Genomic DNA, 20,068 nt, shown 5'->3' with positions numbered 1-20,068 from the left:
TCACTGCATTGCCCCCATTTAGCCCTGATCCCTGTTTTTGCCCCAGAGAAGGTGAGGTGAGCTGCCTTCTGATACCATTGTGTCCTGTCTGGTGAAGGTGGTCTGATAGTTCTGTTCGGAAGGGTGGTTCATGATTTATCTCCAGGTGAGCTGGGTGAGCCCAGGGTGTGCAGGAACCTCCGCCTGCAGAAAGCAGTGAGTCTCTGCAATTCCCTACCCAGAGTGATAGCACACAGAGCACAGCACAGGCACTTCACCCCATAATGAAGTGCCAAATTTTTAACTAGTCCAAAATCAATCCGACCCTTCCCTCCTCCATAACCCTCCATTCTCCTTTCATCCTCTGCCTTTTGAAGTGTCTCTTAAATGCCCCTAAAGTATCTGCCTTTACCAACACATTCCATGCTGCACCCACCACTCTCTGTGTAAAAAAACCTACCTCGGACAAACCGCTATTCTTACCTCCAAACATCTTAAAATAATGCCCCTTCAATATTAGCCATTTCCACCCTGGAAAAATGTCTCTGGTGGTCCACTCAATCTATGCCTCTCATCATCTTGTATGCCTCTATTAAGTGACCTTTCCTGCTCCCCTGCTCCCTAGCTAGCTCAACCTTTTCTCCGAAGACGTGCTCTGTAATCCAGGCAGCATGCCGGTAAATCTCTGGGCCTTCTCTGGAGCTTCCACATCCATCCTAGAACACAATACTCCAAGTGCAGTCTGACCAGGGTTTTATAGAGATGCAACATTACCCTGTTGCTCTGGAACTCAATTTCCTGACTAATGAAAACACCATACACCACCTTAATCACCCTATGAAACTGCAGGACAACTTTGAGGGGTCTGTGGATGAGGACTTCAGGGTCCCTCTGTTCCTTCACATTGTTAAGAATCCTGCCATTACTCCTGTACTCAGATCTTCAAGTTCAACCTTCCAAGATCTATCACTTCACACTCTTCTGGATTGAAGGCAGATAAATTTAAGAAAGATAATCAATTCAAAGGCTATGGACAGCTGATACAGAAGTAAAGATGCAGATTAGAGAGGTACAGAGCTGATGGGCTGAATGGCATTCCACTCCTATTTGTTGAGTAAGAGATACAAAGATACTGCTATTTTTTTGCATTGCCTTTTACCAGAAAAATGTTTGTGGTGGCACGGTAGTCTAGTGGTTAGCATAACACTATTAAAGTGCCAATGACCTCAGTTCAATTCCTGTCACTGTCTGTAAGCAGTTTGTACGTTCTCCCCGTGACTGCGTGGGTTTCCACCCTCATTCCAAAGAACATTTGGAAGAAACACTTGTTGGAGGAACGTTTGGAAGAAAGGTTGGGGTTAGTGAGTTGTCGGCAACCTACGCTGGTGTCTAAGCTTGGCGACACTTGTGGGCTGCCCCCCCCAGCACAATCCTTTGACCATGCTGATGCAAATCGACGCATTTCACTGTATGTTTCAATGTTTCAATTTCAGGTGACAAATAAAACTAATCTTGATGGGCTCAGGCAATCACTTTTCAAAGGGTAAGTGACTAAATTCATGGTACCTGTTGGAATATCATTTGCCTGGCTGTTACTGGAGCTGTAAGTAGGGTCCACATTTAGCCTCATACCAGCGTTGATCATTGCCTTCAAGGGAAACAGAAAAGCTTCATTAGAAGAGAAGAACAAGTTTTCTGTGCAAAGGAACGATCCATCTGCAGTCCGATAAATGCAGGTGTTATATTGCTCATGGAGTTGAAGGCAAATGGCTCAAAAGTTCAAGGTAAACTTATTATGAAAGTATACATACGTATATCAGCATATAATATCCTGAGATTCCTTTTCATGCAGGCATTCAACGTAGAATAAAGAAATACAATAGAATTAATGAAAAACTAAACACTTTAACATCAGTCAATGTGGAAAACAGGACAAACTGAGCAAACACAAAATAATAATAAAAAATAAATAAATACAGAGAACACGAGTTTTAGAGTCCTCGATAGTGAGCCTGTCGGTTGTGGAATCAGTTCATTGTTGAGGTGAGTGAAGTTATCCACTCTGGTTCAGGAGCCTGCTGGTTACAGAAGAATAACTGTTCCTGAACCTGGTGGGGTGGGACCTAAGGCTCTTGGACCTCCTTCCTATGACAAGAAGAGATCATGGTGTGGATGGTTCTAGAAGGTAGATACTGCTTTCTGGTGGCAGCACTCCATGTAGATGTGCTCAATGGTGGGGACGCCTCTGCTGTGATGGACTGGGCTGTATCCTCTACTTTTTGTGGGCTTTTCCATTCATAGGGCATTGGTGTTTCCACACTAGGCTGCAATGCAATCAGTTAGGATACTCCCCACTGTACAAAATGGACAGATTTTGTTAGACAACACGAGTGAATCTACAGATGCTGGAAATAAATAAAAAACACAAAATGCTGGCAGAACTCAGCAGGCCAGACAGCATCTATGGGAGGAGGTAGTGACGACGTTTCAGGCCGAAACCCTTCATCAGGAGTGAAGTAACACGGGATGGTCGAGGGGGGATAAGAAGTGGGGGAAGGTGGAGAATTATGGGAAATGAAAGAGAAAGAAAGAAAGGGCTAGGGGGAGATTATAGTGAGGGGGGGAAAAGAGAGAGAAAGAGAACCAGACTAAAATAATAGATAGGGATGGGGTAAGGGGGGGGGCAGGGGTATCAATGGAGGTCTGTGAGTTGAATGTTCATGCCGGCAGGTAGGAGGCTACCTAGGCGGGAGATAAGGTATTGCTCCATCGACCTGCGTGAGGCCGTGGACAGACATGTCGGAGTGGGAGTGGTCTGTGGAATTGAAGTGTGTGGCCACAGGGAGATCCCGCCACTGCTGGAGGACTGAGTGCCGGTGTTCGGCGAAATGGTCTCCCAGTCTGCAGCGGGTCTCCCCAATGTATAAATGGCCACATCGGGAGCACCGGATACAGTATATCACCCCAGCTGACTCGCAGGTGAAGTGGTGCCTCACCTGAAAGGACTGTCTGGGGCCTGGGATGGTGGTGAGGGAAGAAGTGTGGGGTCAGGTGTAGCAGGTGGGTAGTGCTACACCTGACCCCACACTTCTTCCGTTTGCAGGGATAAGTGCCTGGAGGGAGGTCGGTGGGGAGGGATGGGGGGGATGAACGGACAAGGGAGTCCCTGCAGAAAGCCAAGAGTGGGGGGGAGGGAAAGATGTGTCTGGTGGTGGGATCCCGTAGGAGGTGGCGGAAGTTACGGAGGATTATACGTGTAGCTATTGGCAGGAAGGCAGGCAGGCAGAGGATTACAGTAAAATAAGCCAAGGGTGAGGAACTCGATGGTCTCCACCCTCGTTAACTGGGAATTGTTTTACTATTGTCACATGTACCAAGATACAGTAAAAAAACTATTGCTTGTGTGTCTCCCGCACTGATCATTACAAACATAATGGAAAGGGAAAAGCAATCACAGAATGCTGAAGCTACACCCAGTGGCCATTTTATTCTGTACCGCCTGTATCTAATAAAGTAGCCACTGGGTGTATGTTTGTGGCCTTCTGCTGGTGTCGTCCATCACCTCAAAATTCAAAGTGTTGTGCATTCAGAGCTTACTTAAGTTACTGTCACCTTCCTGTCAGCTTGAACCACTCTGGCTATTTTTCTTTGACCTTTCTCATGAATAGGGCACTTTTGCCCACAAAACTGCCGTTCACTGAATTTATTTGCACCATTCTCTGTAAACTCTGGAGACTGTTGTGCATGCAAATCACAGGAGATCAGCAGTTTCTGAGATACTCAAACCACCTTGTCTGGCACCAACAATTATAGTCAAAGTCACTTAGATCTCATTTCCTCCCCATTCTGAATTTTGGTCTGAACAACAACTGAACCTCTTGACCACGTCTGCATGCTTTCATGCATTGAGTTGCTGCCACATGATTGGCTGATTAGATACTTGCATTGACGAGCAGGCATACAGGTGTACCTAATAAAGTGGCCACTGAGTGTAGTGTTACATTTACAGAGAAAGTACAGTGAATAAAATGAAGTGCAGACAAATAATTTAACATGGATCCATTCTGAGATGGTGCATTGAGCTGGAACAGGATAAAACCATAACAATGCAGAACAAAGTGCAGTGCAGACAGACAATAAAGTGCAAGATCATGATGAGGTAGATTGTGAGGTCAAGAATCCATCTTATTATACCAGGAAACTATTCAATAGTTTTATAACAGTGGGGTAAGAACTGTCCTTGGGTTGGTGGTATATGTTTCAAGCTTTTGCATCCTCTGCCCAGTGGGAAAGGATATAATTAATGGCAGAACTCTTAACTGTTCATGTACAGAGTCCATAACTCCCTGACAATCTCAACACAAGTGTAAAGGGAGGTTTATGGCATCAGTCTGGGCATGGAGTGTAAGGGTCAGCAGCTGTATTGAACTCTGGTTAGGCTGCACTTAGAGTGTTGTGTACAGTTCTGGTCGCCCCCATTGCAAGAAGGATGTGGACACTTTGGAGGGGGTGCAGAAGAGGTTCCCCAGGATGGTGCCTGGATTGGAGGGTATCAGCTGTAAGGAGAGGTTGGACAAACTTGGATTTCCTTCCCTGGCGCATCAGAAGCAGAGCAACAACTGGAGATAAGTTTATAAAGTAGATAGGGCGGAGAGTAAGAATATTTTTTTCCCCCAGGGTAGCGATATTAAATACTAAGCGGGCTTATATTTTGAGGTGAGGGGGGAAAGATTTCTTTGTTAAACACTGCCTGGAGCTCACTCTCTGAGGTGGTAGTGGAAGCAGTCACAATATTGGAGATTAAGAGGCTTTTCAACAGACACATGACTAGGTAGTGATTGGAGAGATATGGATCATGTGCAGGCAAAACAGATTAGTTTGATTTTCAACACAAGAGATTCTGCAAATCCAGAATGAGAGAGGCTGGAAATCCAGAAGAACACACACAAATGGTGGAGGAACTCAGCAGGTCAGGCAGCATCTATGGAGAGGAGTAAACAGTCGAGGTTCTGGGCTGAGATCCTTCATCACATCTTGGCCCAAAGCATCGAATCTTTATTGCTCTCCGTAGATGCTGCCCAACTTGCTGGCTTCCTCCAGCATTTTCAGTATGTTGTTTTAGTTTAATTTAGCATCATATACAGCACAGATTCCATGGGCCAAATGGCCTGTTTCCTGTGCTGTACTGTTCTATGTAACAACTGTTTAAGCAGTCTAGGGAAAGCTCATTGCTGTGATTTAGTGTATGAAGTTTTGAACCAGGTAAGTTTACAGGGGAAGGGGCAAGTGGGATGGGGTGGCCAGTTCCTCCCCAGTCGGGGTGTAGTCGTGGAAGCATTGCATCAGGACACAACGAGAGCAGAGAAAGCCATGCAGAGAGCTGCCAAGGGTGCAGCAGCCAATCTCAGGGAGGGCTAGCTACCTGGTCAGAGGCCTTCCTCCAGTTCATTTTGTAGATCACAACCAAGAAGAAAGCAGCTTGCACCACCACACAGACGAAGAACCCAGACCAAAGACCTGCAAAGGCGGAACAGTGCAGTGAACACAGAGGCCCGTCTGCTGGACTAGGGACTCCCTGCAATGGACAGTCCAACTATAGATTGGCCCTGCCACCAGTCACCACGGCGACGTTATGTGGGAACTAACTTGGACCCATGATACAAGACTGAGAGCCAGGGAAGTGATGCAGGCTGCCCCATGCAAAAATACAGGCAGATTGGGATCAGGAAGAATTACAGACTGGCATGGACTGAATGGGCCAAAGGGCCTGTTTCCATACTGTATTGCTCTATGACTCTAAAGTATCATCACCAGCCACTCCAGGGATACCTTAACCATCTGCTTGGGAAGAAAGGGATTTGCATCGCTTCCAGCACATGCCAACGTGTTTGGCTGCGCCATCGGGGAACATTCTTGGGAATGGATTAGTTTAAACCCCTGACTTTAGCCCCTGTGACTGTGCGACACTCCCTCACACTGCCTTGCACATGAATTTCGATTTCTGAACTTGGGCTGAGAATTTTACCCAATGAGTAACGTGTACCCCTTCCAGACGGTGTGAATCATCATGTGAATAAGATTGAAAGAGCACGAGGATGTTGCACGGACTGGAGGACCTGGCAGTCAAGTGAATGGACAAGAAGGGACAGTAAATCCTGAAGATGGCAGTAACGCAACAGTGTGGATGCCAACTGCCGTAAAAACTCAGGGAAGAAGAAGAAGACTGGAGGACCTGCGTTACAAGGAAATAATGAATAGGTTAAGGCTTTATTCCTTGGAACATAGAAGACTGAGGGGAACTTTGATGGAGGCACACAAAATTATGAGGGGTATAGACAGATAGGCTTTTCCACTGAGGTTGGTTGGGATTACAGCTAGAGGTCATGAGTTGAAGGAGAAAGATGAAAAGTTTAAGGGGAACATGAGGGGAAACTTAATCTCTCAGAGGGTTGTGAGAGTGTGGAACAAGCTGCCAGTGCAAGTGGTGCATGTAAGCTCAATTTCAACTCTTAAGAGATGTTTGGATCTTAAGGGATGGTAGGGGTATGGAGGGCTATGGTCCCTATAGGTCGACGAGTGTAGGCAGTTTAAATGGTTCAGCATGGACTAGATGGGCTGAAGGGTCTGTTTCTCTGCTATATGACTCTATATGTTTAGGAGGCACTTGTAGACCACATGCAGGCAGATGGGATGAGTTAGACTGTGTGATGGTCAGCACTAACAGTGGGCAGAATGGTTTCTTCCTTTGCCCTATGACTCCACAAAGGATACCCATGTTAGGTTAGTTCCTACCCATGACTCCAAGATGTGCAGCAAACATCAGTGTGATCCCAAGGGGAAAGCCGATGGAATAGAAGCCCACCAAGTTGCCGATGGCGCCAATCTTCTGCTTTCCCGCTCCTCTCAGCACTCCGCCACTTACAGTCTGCAGGCAGAACAGGCACAGTACCAGGTCACTGCCTCTCAAAGGTGTTCAACCTCCCCCTTCCCTCTTCTTCAATTCCCCACTCCGGCTCCCCTCTTCTAACCTCCTTCTGGTGCCCCATCTCCTTCCCTTTTTCCCACGCTCCTCTCCTATCAGATTCTCTCTTCTCTACCCCTTTACCTTTCCCACCTACGACCTCCTAGTTTCTTACTTCATTCCTCCTCCCCCACGCACTTGGCCTCACCTATCACCCTCGAGCTTGTACTCCTTCCCTTCCCCCATCTTCTTCTGTCTTCCCTTCCAGTCCTGATGAAAGGTCTTGTCCTGAAACGTTGACTGTTTATTCCTCTCCATAGATGCTGCCTGACCTGTTGAGTTCCTCCAGCACTTTGTATCTGTTGTCAGTAACTCTTTGTTAAGTCAGAGAGTTCAGTTACAAAGACGAAGGCACTGCACTGACTTCCATCAAAGCAAGGTTCGCATTTCCAGAGAGGTAGCTAGACAGAGGCCAACACTGCAAAAAGCTTCTTCACTTCAGGTCACACTACTCCAATGCAATCCAAACCTGATTCAACTCCTTTCTTTCTGAGCACTTAGAGTTAGCAAGCATTTTAACTACTATGGCATTCTCTTTTTGTAGCAAGCAGCTCATTTACTGCAGATGTGGGCCGCTCGCTGCGGATGACATGAGCCACTCACTTATCAAAACTGCTCTTTTATTACTGTAGACAATTTGTCAGTCATTAGAGCCAACACCTGCCAGGGTTAGAGTTAACCCAAACTCTTTATTGGAGCCAGTGGGTGGGCCATAGAAATATCCCCTCCCTTCTTAGTAAGAGCGCAGAATGATACGATAGTCATCTCATTCATGAAAGAAGGTGTGAATAGCTGACAGTTAATATTTTTGTTGGCTGATGCAAGAGTTAATGGGACAGAACTGTGTCCCACCTTTTCAGGAGTTAAATTCGTACTGTTGCAGATCACAGCTCCAGTGAAATTATGACAGACACGTTCCGGCAAGGAGGAGCAATCCATTCTCCTACTGTATTTCCAGTTTAGCACAAACTATTCTGTTCCCCACCGCCACTGTTACTTTCTATAAAGATTGTTCCTTCCATTTCTCAAACAGCTGTTCTGAAATACTCACTGCAATGGCTTCAAACCAGTGGAAGGTGGCAATGAGTGGGTCCACATTGGCAACCAGCTGAATGATCTCTCTGCAGGACGGAGAGGGGCAAGTGTCACAGGGATGTCCGGACAGGCTAGACATACACTCAAATCTGAAGTTTGAAAACTTGTTCTCACTAACTTGTCAGTGGTGAACACATAACCCAGCACACTTCGAGCTGCTCCAAGAATAGCAGAAATCAGCAGAGAACAACACCCTGAAGGGATACAAAACAGATTGTTACTGAGCATTCTGGCAGTATTCTTCTTGCGATTCCCCAAAGCACTTTTGAGTTAGTAAAGTTCTATTGTACTGAAGTGTTGTTACTGTTTAAAGTTTGAAGCTACAATGTGATCCTACGCTCGGTGACCAGTTTTTTTTTAGGTACACCTGTTTATTACTGCAAATATCTAAGCAGTCAATCATGTGGCAGCTACTCAATGCAGGAAAGCATGCAGACACGGTCAAGAGTTGTTGGTCAGAACAGAAGAGGGAAGAAATGTGATCTAAGTGATTTTGACCATGGCCGTGCAATGATTGTTGGTGCCAGACAGGGTGGTTTGAGTATCTCAGAAACTGCTGATCTCCTGGGAATTTCACATGGCAACAGTCTCTAGAACTTACAGAGAATGGTGCAAAAAACAAAAATATCCAGCGAGCAGCAGTTCTGTGGGCGGAAATCCCTCATTAATGTGAGAGGTCAGAAGAGAACGGGCAGACTGGTTCAAATTGACGGGAAGGCAACAATAACTCAAATAGCCACACATTACAACATTGGTGTTCAGAAGAGCATCTCTGAATACATACCACATCAAACCTTGAAGTGGACGAGCTGCAACAGCAAAAGACTATGAATGTAGACGTCAGTCGTTACTTTATTAAGTACAGGAGGTAACTTATAAAGTAGCCACTGAGTGTATTTGATACATTTTTTTGAGGAAATGAGAACTGGAAAGATGTGGTAAGTCAGTTAGCAGCTATGGAGATGAAAGACATTTCTTAAGTTCTGATGAAGGATTTTCAACCAAATCTTTTCTCTTTATATTTGGATGCCTGGTGGCTAGTTTTGATTTTGTCCATTTAACTTCAGATTTTTCTGGAGGGGTCACAGAACCCTGGAGTCCCGGAAGCAAGGCTTTAAAACTAGGAGCATCGAAGTTAGGACAGATGATCAGAATATTTTTCCGAAGGCAAAGGTGTCAGATGCTAGATGCACATAACTTTAAAATGAGGGGTAGAAAAGCTTAAAGGGGCAACACACACCAGAGTTGAACTCAGCAGGTCAGGCAGCGTCGATAGAGGGGGATAAACTTCGTCAGGACTGGAGGGGAAGGGGGCAGAAGGCAGAATAAGGATTGGGGGGGAGGGGAAGGAGTTCAAGTTGACATGTGATAGTTGAGAGCAGGTGGGTAGGAGGGGAGGAGGGATGAAGTGGGAAACTGGGGGGTGAAAGATGGAAGAGGTAAAGAGCTGAAGAAGGAGGAATTGGAGAGGAGAGGACAAGTTAAAGTTCATGCTCAAGTTTAACTGTCATTTAACCCTTTATGATTATCCATGAAAACAGCTGAATGAAACAGTGTTACGCAGGGCACCAAGGTGCAAATAAATCACAGTACAAGCATGTATAAAACAGCAGTAAAATGCAGTTACACAAAAAAATAGTCCAAATCCCTGAGTCCATGAATGTTGCAGCAGTCAAACACAATACAGTTTGTCTTCTGCTGGTGAATACCTGGGCAGGGGTGGTCTAAACACCGACTCCAGCATGGACACTGTGCTATATTGCCCTCTCTGATGGAGCACTCAACTCCAGCGCCCCCTGCTGGGCAGTTGGGAGTTGCAAACAGGCAATAGTGAGGCCTAGTCCTTGCTCTGACCGAGGCTACACAGCTTCCCCACTCTCTGCCCCCACCACTCCCCAATAAACCAATGAATCAGACTTGCAGCATTTCACACCACCAATGTCCAACAGGGTCTTGCAATCACAAGGAAAATGACTAGGACGATCATTCACTCGCACACCGACACCTCTCTATTGCAGGCAGCATCAATGTCTGCACCAAGTCCGGCTCCTTCAGTTTCTCCACCAATAAGTTTACTCACTGATGGGTTACACCTGCAGTACTTTAAGTTCTTAATCTCCAAAAGGGCTTTGCCATCATTAAAAACAAACATTTAAAAAAAGACAATAACACACCTGACTATTCTAAGGGGCAATTTGCAGTGACTAATTGACCTACTATCACTTTAGGATGTGAGATGGAGGGGGAGGCCCACATGGTCACAGAGAGAACAGTGAAAATTCTTAGTGTCAGGATTGAACCTGCATCATAATCCTCAGTACAAATTTAACAACCATGCAACACACACAAAATGCTGAAGGCCAGGCACCATCCACAGAACAGTCAATATTTTGGGCCGAGACCCTTCTTCAACCCGTCCTAAATTGGGTGACCATTTCATTGAGCACCTCCGCATCATCTGCCACAAGCGGGGCCTCCCAGCAGCCAAACATTTTAATTCAAGTTCCCAATCCCATTCCCATGGGTCCATGGGTCCGTTTGTGCCAAGAAGAAGCCTCCCTCAAGGTGGATCTGATGCTCTGATATCCTCCAACCTGATGGTATGAATATCGATTTCACCTTCTGGTGACAAAATATCCCCCACACCCCCCCCCCCATTCCCCACTCTGACATTTTACTTCTCAGCTGCTAATTACTTCCCCCTTTCTCCTACTGTCCACTCTCCTCTCCTGTCGGATTCGTTCTTCTCCTGCCCTTGACCTTTCCCACCCCCCCCAGCTTCCAGCTACCCCCCTTCCAGTCATCCCCTTTCCCCTCCTTCCCACCTTTTAATTCAGGTATCCCCCCCCCCCTCCCTCTCAGTCCAGCAGAAGGGTCTCGGCCTGAAACGTCAACTGTTCACTCTTTTCTGTGGATGCTACTTGAGTTGCTCAGGATCTTGTGTGTACCGCCATGCAGATTTCCTCGTGTTTGTGATTAACGACCGTGCGACTCTGAAGCGACGCAGCCTGAGAGCTTACCTATGAAGCACAGGGCGATTGTGGCCGAGTTCTGGGCCTTCTCTGGATTCCTCGCTCCCAGTGCGTTACCCACAAGGACACTCGCAGCCACACTGCTCCCTAGAGGGATCTGCAGGGCAAAAAGCAACAACAGCACTTCCACCCGTTTGTCTTTCGCTTCTTAATTTTGCTACCCATTGCAGAGTACAGGCTTGCATTCATATAGAGCCTTTCACAAGCCCGGGAGGTGCAGAAGCAGCATGCCACTGCCGTTGTAATGAAGCAAGATCAGATAACCTGCTGATAATGAATCAATTTACGGCGACAAGCCCTTGAACGCATGCCACACATGATTGCATCGAGCTTATACAAAAGGAAGACAGAATGCAGATACAGTTAGAGAAAGTGCAGTGCAGCCAGACAAATATAGTGCAGGGGGCCACAACGAGGTAGATGAGGTAGGTGAAGAGCTCATCTTTAATGCTCTAGGCACGATCCTCCAAGAGGACCACAACCTTGTGTAGGGTTTGGAGGCTTGCTTGCGTCAATGACCCGGGGAGATACGTTGGCTGGAGTCGGGGCTTTATGTTTGGGCTCTTGGTAGGGTCACCCATGCCAAACAGGTCAAAGGGTAGAGGCCAGACTAAGAGTGATCCACCAGTCCTCCAGGTTCAAGGGTTCAGCTCAGGGCTAACAACCCTGACTGGTAATTAATTTTTTTCAATGGAAACAGCAATGAAGAATCCTTCTATATCTGTGTATGGACAGACAGAGATGGAGGGCCTTCATTGCTGCCCCAAGTGCCTGCGGTGTAATAAGCCATAAGAAAGAAAGATAGACACAATAACATAACGCTATTACCAGCATAGGACGGAAGGGTTTGAGTGATCGTGGAGTAGGTTAAAATGTCGACACAACATTGTGGGCTGAAGGGCCTGTACTGTATCGTAGTGTTCGGTGTTCAATGTGCCAGGTTATCATCTCCCATACACTGAAGGATGAACTCCTGATCTCCCAACCAACCTCGCCATGACCCACACTTTATTTATACCTTGCACTCCCCCAATGGTGTCCGACCGCAGTACATTACAGATTCACCTCCCTTTTAAAACCCTGCTTGAGCTCTCGGATCTTCTACCGCCACTCTCTTAAATTTAAACAATGCTCCTAAACTGTGGAATCCAAGACCTACAGCTATACGGGATGCAGAGTCAGATTACACTTTTAAACGCCGGCTCAAGACCTATAAATTTAACATTGATTTTCACTAAGTTTGCACTTTGTCTCATTACAAAGCACTTGGAACTACATTTTCTGTATGGAAAGTGCTCTATAAATAAGTTGTTGTTATTATTATTTGTGTCCGGGTACAGAACCTTCTCTTTAGATTTAACACTATATTCTGCCTCTGTCTCTCGATGTATGGGTGGGGAGGAGGCCACTGCACAGGATCGAAATAAGCTGCAGAAATTGTAAACTTAGTCAGCTCCATCATGGACACTAGTCTCTGTCGTATCCAAGACATCTTCAAGGAGCGGAGCCTCAGAGAGGCAGTGTCCACCATTAAGGGCCAACACCATCCGGGACATGCCCTCTTCTCATGGTTACCATCAGGAAGGAGGCACAGGATCCTGAAGGCACACATACAGCTTCTTCCTCTGTGCCATCCGATTTCTGAATGGACAGTGAACCCATGAACACTACCTCACTACTTTCTTATTTCAGTCTTTTTTTGCATGACTTATTTTATTTAACTTATATAGATCCATACTGTAATTCACAGGTTTTTCCCTCTCTATTATTGCACTGTGCAGCTGCCACAAAGTTCAAAATATTCACAACATAAGCCGATGACATTAAACCTGATTCTGATTGCCGATCAATATGGATGACACACGAAAACGTTTTTCACTGTATCTCAGTATTTGTGTCTTCAAACCAGTACTATATGATACTGACAGCTGGTTTTAAAGGCAGGGTTCGTTGTGGGGATTACAGTCTCAAGTGCCCATGCTCCAAAAGCTGCAGCTGCTTTAGATGAAAATAAGAACGCTCAGTCTGTGTATCTACAGACACACACAGGACGATGCCAACCTTACCATGTACGCTGCTGTTAGCACCTGGTAAATAACGGACTGTGCTCCGAGTTCAGCTTCACTAACCAGTCCTGTGAATGGGAAATGACACAGTCAGGCTCTGCTGGGGATTAATACTCAGGGGTAATGCTGTCCCCACTGAAGTCAGCAAGGGAACTGTCTTTAAACTGGGTGCAGTTCTCATTATCGCCTGCAGAGGAGCCAGTGATCTATGTCTGGGTCTCTTCTGATACAGTTCGGGAATCTTTCTGGGGCGAGCTCTCCCTCTCTCTGATGTCCTCAGAACAAATTCTTGTTAAGCATTAGAAATTACAGAACTAAGGTGGTTAGGCTCCGCCCCAAACTTGCCCTGGCAGATGGCTAAGCCCCTCCCACTCTTTTTTGATGAGTGGTTAGGCTCCGCCCCAAACACAGTCTGACAGCAGTTTGGCCCCCACCCCACCCACCCTGGCACCTGGTTAAGTCCCGCCCCCGTGACCTGCTGCTGTCAAAAGAGTCAGAGGTTGAATGCCAAACATCTATTAAATTCAATCTTGATAATACCTTCTTTATGAAGTAAAAAAGACACAAAAGGATTAGAAGATATTTTAAAAGAATTTAAAGCAGATAAATTAACTACATTGTATAAATGTAATGGTGATCAGTTTTTACTCTTCACCTCTGAAACTGTTCTTCTCCATTCCAATACACTGGCTCACTGGACCCTACAGTGTGGGTTCAGGGGAGAGATTTCCAAGCAATAGGTTCTGTGAAAACATTGGATTTCTGAGCCCTCGCACTAGATCCCACCGGGAGTCCAGCACGGAATGCAACTGGAGGATCAACTGCAGGAACGTTTGGAACTTGTGTTGTCCCCCCCGAGAGTCCTGAACTTCTGGCATCTCTGATCGGCATGCCTGAACTGACATGGGAATAACAAATGTACTCCTGATACATGGAAAATGGTGGCTCACGGGCGCAGCATCTCTGACCATGGTACAGGTCGATCTCCAGACCCTCAGAGCAGAGACTGGCTAGTTGAAGGCACTAAGAAGTGAAAATAATGGCAGATGCAATGCCCAACTCATAAACTATCTGCATACCCTACCTTCCAACCTGGCAATACTGTGAACTATAATGCTGGCAAATATTCTCATTTTCTTCATTTCTTTTGCTGATGAAAATTCCATCTCTACTTGGTCCTGTGAAGATGGTGGTGGGCCATCTACCTGAGCTGCTGGAGAACCTCTGGTGAAGATATTGATGGGATGGGAGGTTGAAGATTTAGGCCCAGCAACAGTGGACAAGCAGCAGTATATTTCCAAGTCAGGGTTTGCATGATGACAAGGTGGGGAACCAAAGTCAGAGTCAAGGTTGGGTGAGTAACTGCGGTTCACGTTGTCAGAGGGCCACATTCTCGAGTCCTGGTCAGCAGCAGTGAAGGGCATGAATGTTTATGATGGTTATATGGCAACCAAATATATGAAAGAAATGATGCAGATGCTGAAATCTTAAACAATAATCAAAACCCTAAAGAGGGGTTTTAGGCCAATGGCCAATACCACTAAGCAAGGGGTCCGTGGACCCCAGGTTGGAAGCCCTTGTGAGCCTAGAAGAACTCAGCAGGTCAGGCAGCTCCTATGGAAGCAAACAATGTAGGTAGATATTCCAGACTGCACCAGCTCCATCACGGGCACTACCCTCCCCACCACTGAGGACCCCTTCAGACTATGGTGTATCAAGAAGGACCCTCACCATCCAGAACCTGCCCTCTGCTCATTACTACCATCAGTGAGGAGGAACAAGAGCTTGAAAGCCAACACTCAACGCTTTAGGAACCGTTTCTTCCCCTCTGCCATCGATTCCTGAACAGTCCATGAACACTCCCTCATCATTCTCCTTTTGAACTGTTTATTAATTATGTTGTAACAGTAATTTTTTGTCTTACACTGGACAAAACAACAAATCTGACGGCAAATGTCAGTGATGATAACCGGATTCTGATTCTGAAATTGGCCGGGAGCTGCACTGGTAAGTGAGACCAGCTGGAGTTCCAACAACCGGGACAGGAGAAATTACGGACTCTGTGTACAACCTATCTCTTTGCAGAATTCTAAACATAGACAGCAGTGTGTGGTAAGGAGCTGGAATCTGAAAACTGATATTGCGCCACTGGAGGGCTTTCTGGATACTTATAGAGAGAAAAAACCCAGTTGATTGGTTAATGAGAGGTGGGGTGGGAGGAGCTGAAAAAGAGAGTGGATGTTCAGAGCCAGTTGCTACAGCCAGGAATGTGTTCCTGCACAGACCAATGTTCCCATGAAAAAGTTCAAAAGGTGACTGGGCAAAGAGTCCATAAGACCAGGAGCACAATTCGGCCAGTTGGCAATAATAACTAGATGGGGCAATCACTGACAAAGACAAAACAAAATTCTGGAACCATTCCACATCTATAGAAAGAGTAGCAGAGTACAAGCTGAAACATTAACACTGTTTCTCTTTCCACAGAAGCCAACTGACCCACTGAGCCTTTCCAACATTTTCTATGTTTATTTCAGATTTTCAGTATCTGCAGAATTATTGATCTTCACTTTACAGCTCAGGAACAGGCCATTTGGCCCACAATGTTGTGGTAAACCAAAACACTCAAACACTAATCCCTGCTACCTACACTATGTCTATATCCCTCCATCCTCCCTATCTCCATGCATCTATCCAAACATCTCTTAAAAGCCTCCGAAATACTTGGGTCTGGTTATGGGAACTGGTCTGAAATGTTTAAGCTTAATTTTATTGTCATTCAACCTATACATATATACAGCTAAGTGAAACAACATTCCTCTGGGCCCAAGGTGCAAAACTCAGCCCATAAATCACATCATTAACCTACAGTAAAATAATATTAACAGATAATAGGAATAAGTCCAAGTTGATTAAAAAAAATGGATATACAACATATACCACAGTATAATGCTACTGGCACTGTCATAAATAATGTGCACAGGGTGGGCAGGGTGTTGAGATATCTTGCAGCCTGGGCGAAGAAGCTTTTCCCAGCCTCACAGTCCTTGTTCTTATACTGTGGTACTTTCTACCTGACAGTAGGAGGTCAACGAGATTGTGCGATGGATAGGAGGAGTCTGTGACAATGCTGAGGGCCGTGCAAGTACAGTTCTTCTGGAGTATGTCCTGGGTGTGAGGGAGAGAGACCCCAGTGATCCTCTCCTGACTCCTGCTACAACCTGCTCAGACGCTGAGATTCATGGGCCAAACAATCTTTGATCAATTTGAGATTCAACTATTTCCCTCTTCCTGTATAGATCAACTTCAGCTGCTCTGGGAGATATCTTCTGTCTGAGACCTTTACACGCGATGTTACGGCACGAGATTATGTGGCTGTTTTCAACGAAGAGCTCCAGAAGTTTGTGATGTGCTGGAGGGGAGGGGTTTGCCTTTCCTATCAAGTTACCTTTGTAAGGTTCCCAGACGATCAGTCTACACAGCCATTACACTTTCCTGGACCTGAGTTTACATCTTCAGACGCTGCTCGATTTGGGGATTTATCTTAAATCTATGTCTTTTGGGAATCTGCCTTTTCCAAAAGCTCCCTTCTGGAAAGCGCTATAGGACTATTAAAACAAAAACTTCACACCATTTTAAAAGTTTCTTCGCCCAGGCAGTTAATCCAGCTGGCCTCAAGCACCCTTCTATTTACTGCCCGTCACTGTACTGTAAACACTGTAAATCATTTTTATCATGTTGTTTACATTGTAAACACATGCTTTCATTAATCTATTTATTCCACATCTGTACTTTAAGCTCTAACTTTATTTTTACATAATTGTTTATTCTGTATAGTTGTTGAATGTTGCTGTTTTTGTTGCATGTTGCTCCGACACACCATACAGTACGTGTAAAATGTACGTGGCAAACTCAGTTGATCCTACATCCTATGTCCTGATCCTATGTGTGATAACTCCTGTAAACCAGACAGAGGTGGCAACAGTGTTCAAGATCCAAGGTGTATTATTGCAATTGTGTTATGGGGTGTTAGCTTTCATAAGTCGAGGGATAGAGTTTAAGAGATGCGATGTAATGATGCAGCTCTATAAAACTCTAGTTAGGCCACACTTGGAGTACTGTGTCCAGTTCTGGTCGCCTCACTATAGGAAGGATGTGGAAACATTGGAAAGGGTACAGAGGAGATTTACCAGGATGCTGGCTGGTTTAGAGAGTATGGATTATGATCAGAGATTAAGGGAGCTAGGGCTTTACTCTTCGGAGAGAAGGAGGATGAGAGGAGACATGATAGAGGTGTACAAGATATAAGAGGAATAGACAGTGGACAGCCAGTGCCTCTTCCCCAGGGCACCACTGCTCAGTACAACAGGACATGGCTTTAAGGTAAGGGGAGAGAAGTTCAAGGGGGATATTAGAGGAAGGTTTTTCACTCAGAAAGTGGCTGGTGTGTGGAATGCACTGCCTGAGTCAGTGGTGGAGGCAGACACACTAGTGAAGTTTAAGAGATTACTAGACAGGTATATGGAGGAATTTGAGGTGGGGGGGGGGGTTATATGGGAGGCAGGGTTTGAGGGTCAGTGCAACATTGTGGGCCTAAGGGCCTGTAATGTGTTGTACTATTCTATGTTCTAATTTAAAGTATATTTTATGTATTGCTCTGTCCTACTACCACAAAGCAAAAAAAACTTCATGCCATCTTGTAAGTTTCTTACCCCAGTTAATCTGATCACCATTCTAGTTATCCCCCCTTCCCCCTCTATCTATTACCTCAGTCACTGCACCATAAAGACTTTAAACCACTTTTCATCATGCTGTTTACATCGTCAATGCATGCTGGTATTCATGTACATTTTATTCCAGATCTGTACTCTAGCCTCCAAGTGTTTTTAATATAATTCTTTATAATTGTTGAAAGTTTTTTGTTCCATGTCACACCAACACACCACAGCAAATTCCTAACACACATGAAGGTATAGAGTGAATAAAGTTATCTTTCACAATGGTGTAGGGGCATAATATGGGTCGGTGGGGAGGGGGTTCATTCAACACTCATTGACATCAGTTCATACATAGAACCTGGAAAAGTACAGCACAGGAAGAGGCCTTTCGGTCCACTATGTCTGTACCAAACACAATGCCAAATTCAACCAATTCTCTTCTGGCCATACACGATTCATAACCCTCCATTCCTTGCAATATTTCTAATACGTGCAAATGTACAGGCAAGTAATGTTGCTCTTTGATCATTGCTTCTTGTTCCTTGCATTTCATTGACATTTCTGCCCTAAATAAACAGCTTTCTACACCCCTTCATCTCACCCCCTCACCCCCGTCTACCACCACCTTCCCCTTTCCTGCATCCATGATATTTAACTGAGTGACCTCCTAAGCAAGTAATTCCCACATCCTCCCACTCTCTGTAAATCCTTTCTAAGACCAGAACTCCTGACTGTGGTCTCACCACTGACGTGGCACTTTCTATCAAGGAGGGATCTGGCTGTTCCCAGCAGCACTGATGATAGGCCAACCTGAGCTACCCAGCTCCCCAGCATTGAGACTTGGGAAGAAGTTGAATTCATTTAGCTAGTCATGGATCACATGTGTGGACATCAGGGAGGAGGTACAGGAGCCTGAAACTCAACATTTCAGAAACATCTTCTTACCCCTGCCGTCAGGTTTCTAAATGGTCCATGAACGTATGAGTGCAGCCTTGCTATTTTGCTCCGTTTCGGTTTTTTTTAATGTACACTCGCTGGCCACTTTATTACAGGAGGTACCAAATGAAGTGGCTGCTGAGGGCATGTTTGTGGTCTTCTGCTGTTGTAGACCATCCACTCCAAGGTTCAATGTGTTGTGTGTTCAGAGATGCTCCCCTGCACACTGGTGTTGTGACACGTGGTTATTTGAGTTACTGTCGCCTTCCTGTCAGCTTGAACCAGTCTGGCCGTTCTCCTCTGACCTCTCTCTCATCTCTGGATGTGTTTTGTTCTGCCCACCATTCCCTGTAAACTCTAGGGACTGTTGTGTGTGAAAATCCCAGGAGATCAGCAGTTTCTGAGATTGTCATACCACCCCAACAATCATTCCACAGTCAAAGTCACTTAGATCACATTTCTTCCCCCTTCTGATATTTTGGTCTGAACGACAACTGAACCTCTTGACCATGTCTGCATGCTTTTATGCATTCAGTTATGCTGCCACGTGATTGGCTGATGAGATAGTCTCATTAACGAGGGGTACAGGTGGACCTATTAAAGCGGCTGCTGAGAGTATGGCAGTGATAATAAACCTGATCTGTATTCTGATTCTACGACAGAGTTTCTGTGACAGAATTCTCCCAGTGTCCTTAATGGTGAAGAGCCAGGACTGTTCAGTAGAGGGTTTGATTACCTGAGAGGAAGGTGCCGACCTCGTATGTCCACCACTCAATGCACAGCATTAGCATGCTGGGGATGGCGAGTTGGACAAAGCCCCCCCACTCCTGTAAGCAGTCGGCTGACCAACCTAGGGGAAAAGGACAGAGTTACCACTCCACTACGGCAAACACGGGGAAGGACACAGTGCCACAGCAGACACCAGGAAACCGGTACTTGAACCGCTCCGGGGGAGTGGGGGGTCAAACTTGAGGGCAGAGCACAGGATTCTTAGCAGTGTGGAGGGACAGAGGGATCTTGGGGGGGGGGTCCACGTCAGTTACAGAGCAGGTTGATAGGCTGGTTCGATGGCATTAGGTTCGTTAGTCACATGTACATCGGAGCAAACAGTGAAATGTGTCGTTTGTGTTAACAAAGCAAGCGTCACCATGCTATTGGGGTTGACATAGCTTGTCCACAATGTCCAGCAGAACAACACGCAAAGCAACATACAACAAGACAGAC

The 20,068-nt window shown here is 45.8% G+C and overlaps 1 protein-coding gene across 8 annotated transcripts in view; it reads right to left on the bottom strand.

Moving 5' to 3' along the window:
* LOC132396101 (multidrug and toxin extrusion protein 1-like) overlaps nucleotides 1–20,068 on the bottom strand; it is a 102,665-nt gene that overhangs the window by 4,658 nt on the left and 77,939 nt on the right. For 6 of the 8 annotated variants that reach the window (XM_059973535.1, XM_059973536.1, XM_059973537.1 and 3 more), the window contains 8 exons: nucleotides 19,581–19,694; nucleotides 13,194–13,261; nucleotides 11,116–11,224; nucleotides 8,214–8,289; nucleotides 8,052–8,121; nucleotides 6,772–6,904; nucleotides 5,402–5,496; nucleotides 1,546–1,627 (listed from right to left, as the gene is read on the bottom strand). In XM_059973535.1, coding sequence (XP_059829518.1) covers nucleotides 1,546–1,627; nucleotides 5,402–5,496; nucleotides 6,772–6,904; nucleotides 8,052–8,121; nucleotides 8,214–8,289; nucleotides 11,116–11,224; nucleotides 13,194–13,261; nucleotides 19,581–19,694 — 747 coding nt within the window. The remainder of the gene's footprint in view (nucleotides 1–1,545; nucleotides 1,628–5,401; nucleotides 5,497–6,771; nucleotides 6,905–8,051; nucleotides 8,122–8,213; nucleotides 8,290–11,115; nucleotides 11,225–13,193; nucleotides 13,262–19,580; nucleotides 19,695–20,068) is intronic. The other 2 variants (XM_059973540.1, XM_059973539.1) reach the window with 2 other exon arrangements.

Source organism: Hypanus sabinus, chromosome 6, assembly GCF_030144855.1.
Source record: "Hypanus sabinus isolate sHypSab1 chromosome 6, sHypSab1.hap1, whole genome shotgun sequence".
In the NCBI taxonomy this organism is placed as follows: Eukaryota; Metazoa; Chordata; class Chondrichthyes; order Myliobatiformes; family Dasyatidae; genus Hypanus; species Hypanus sabinus.
The sequence above is the reverse complement of the archived record's forward strand: the minus strand, read 5'-3'. Positions and strand labels throughout refer to the sequence as shown.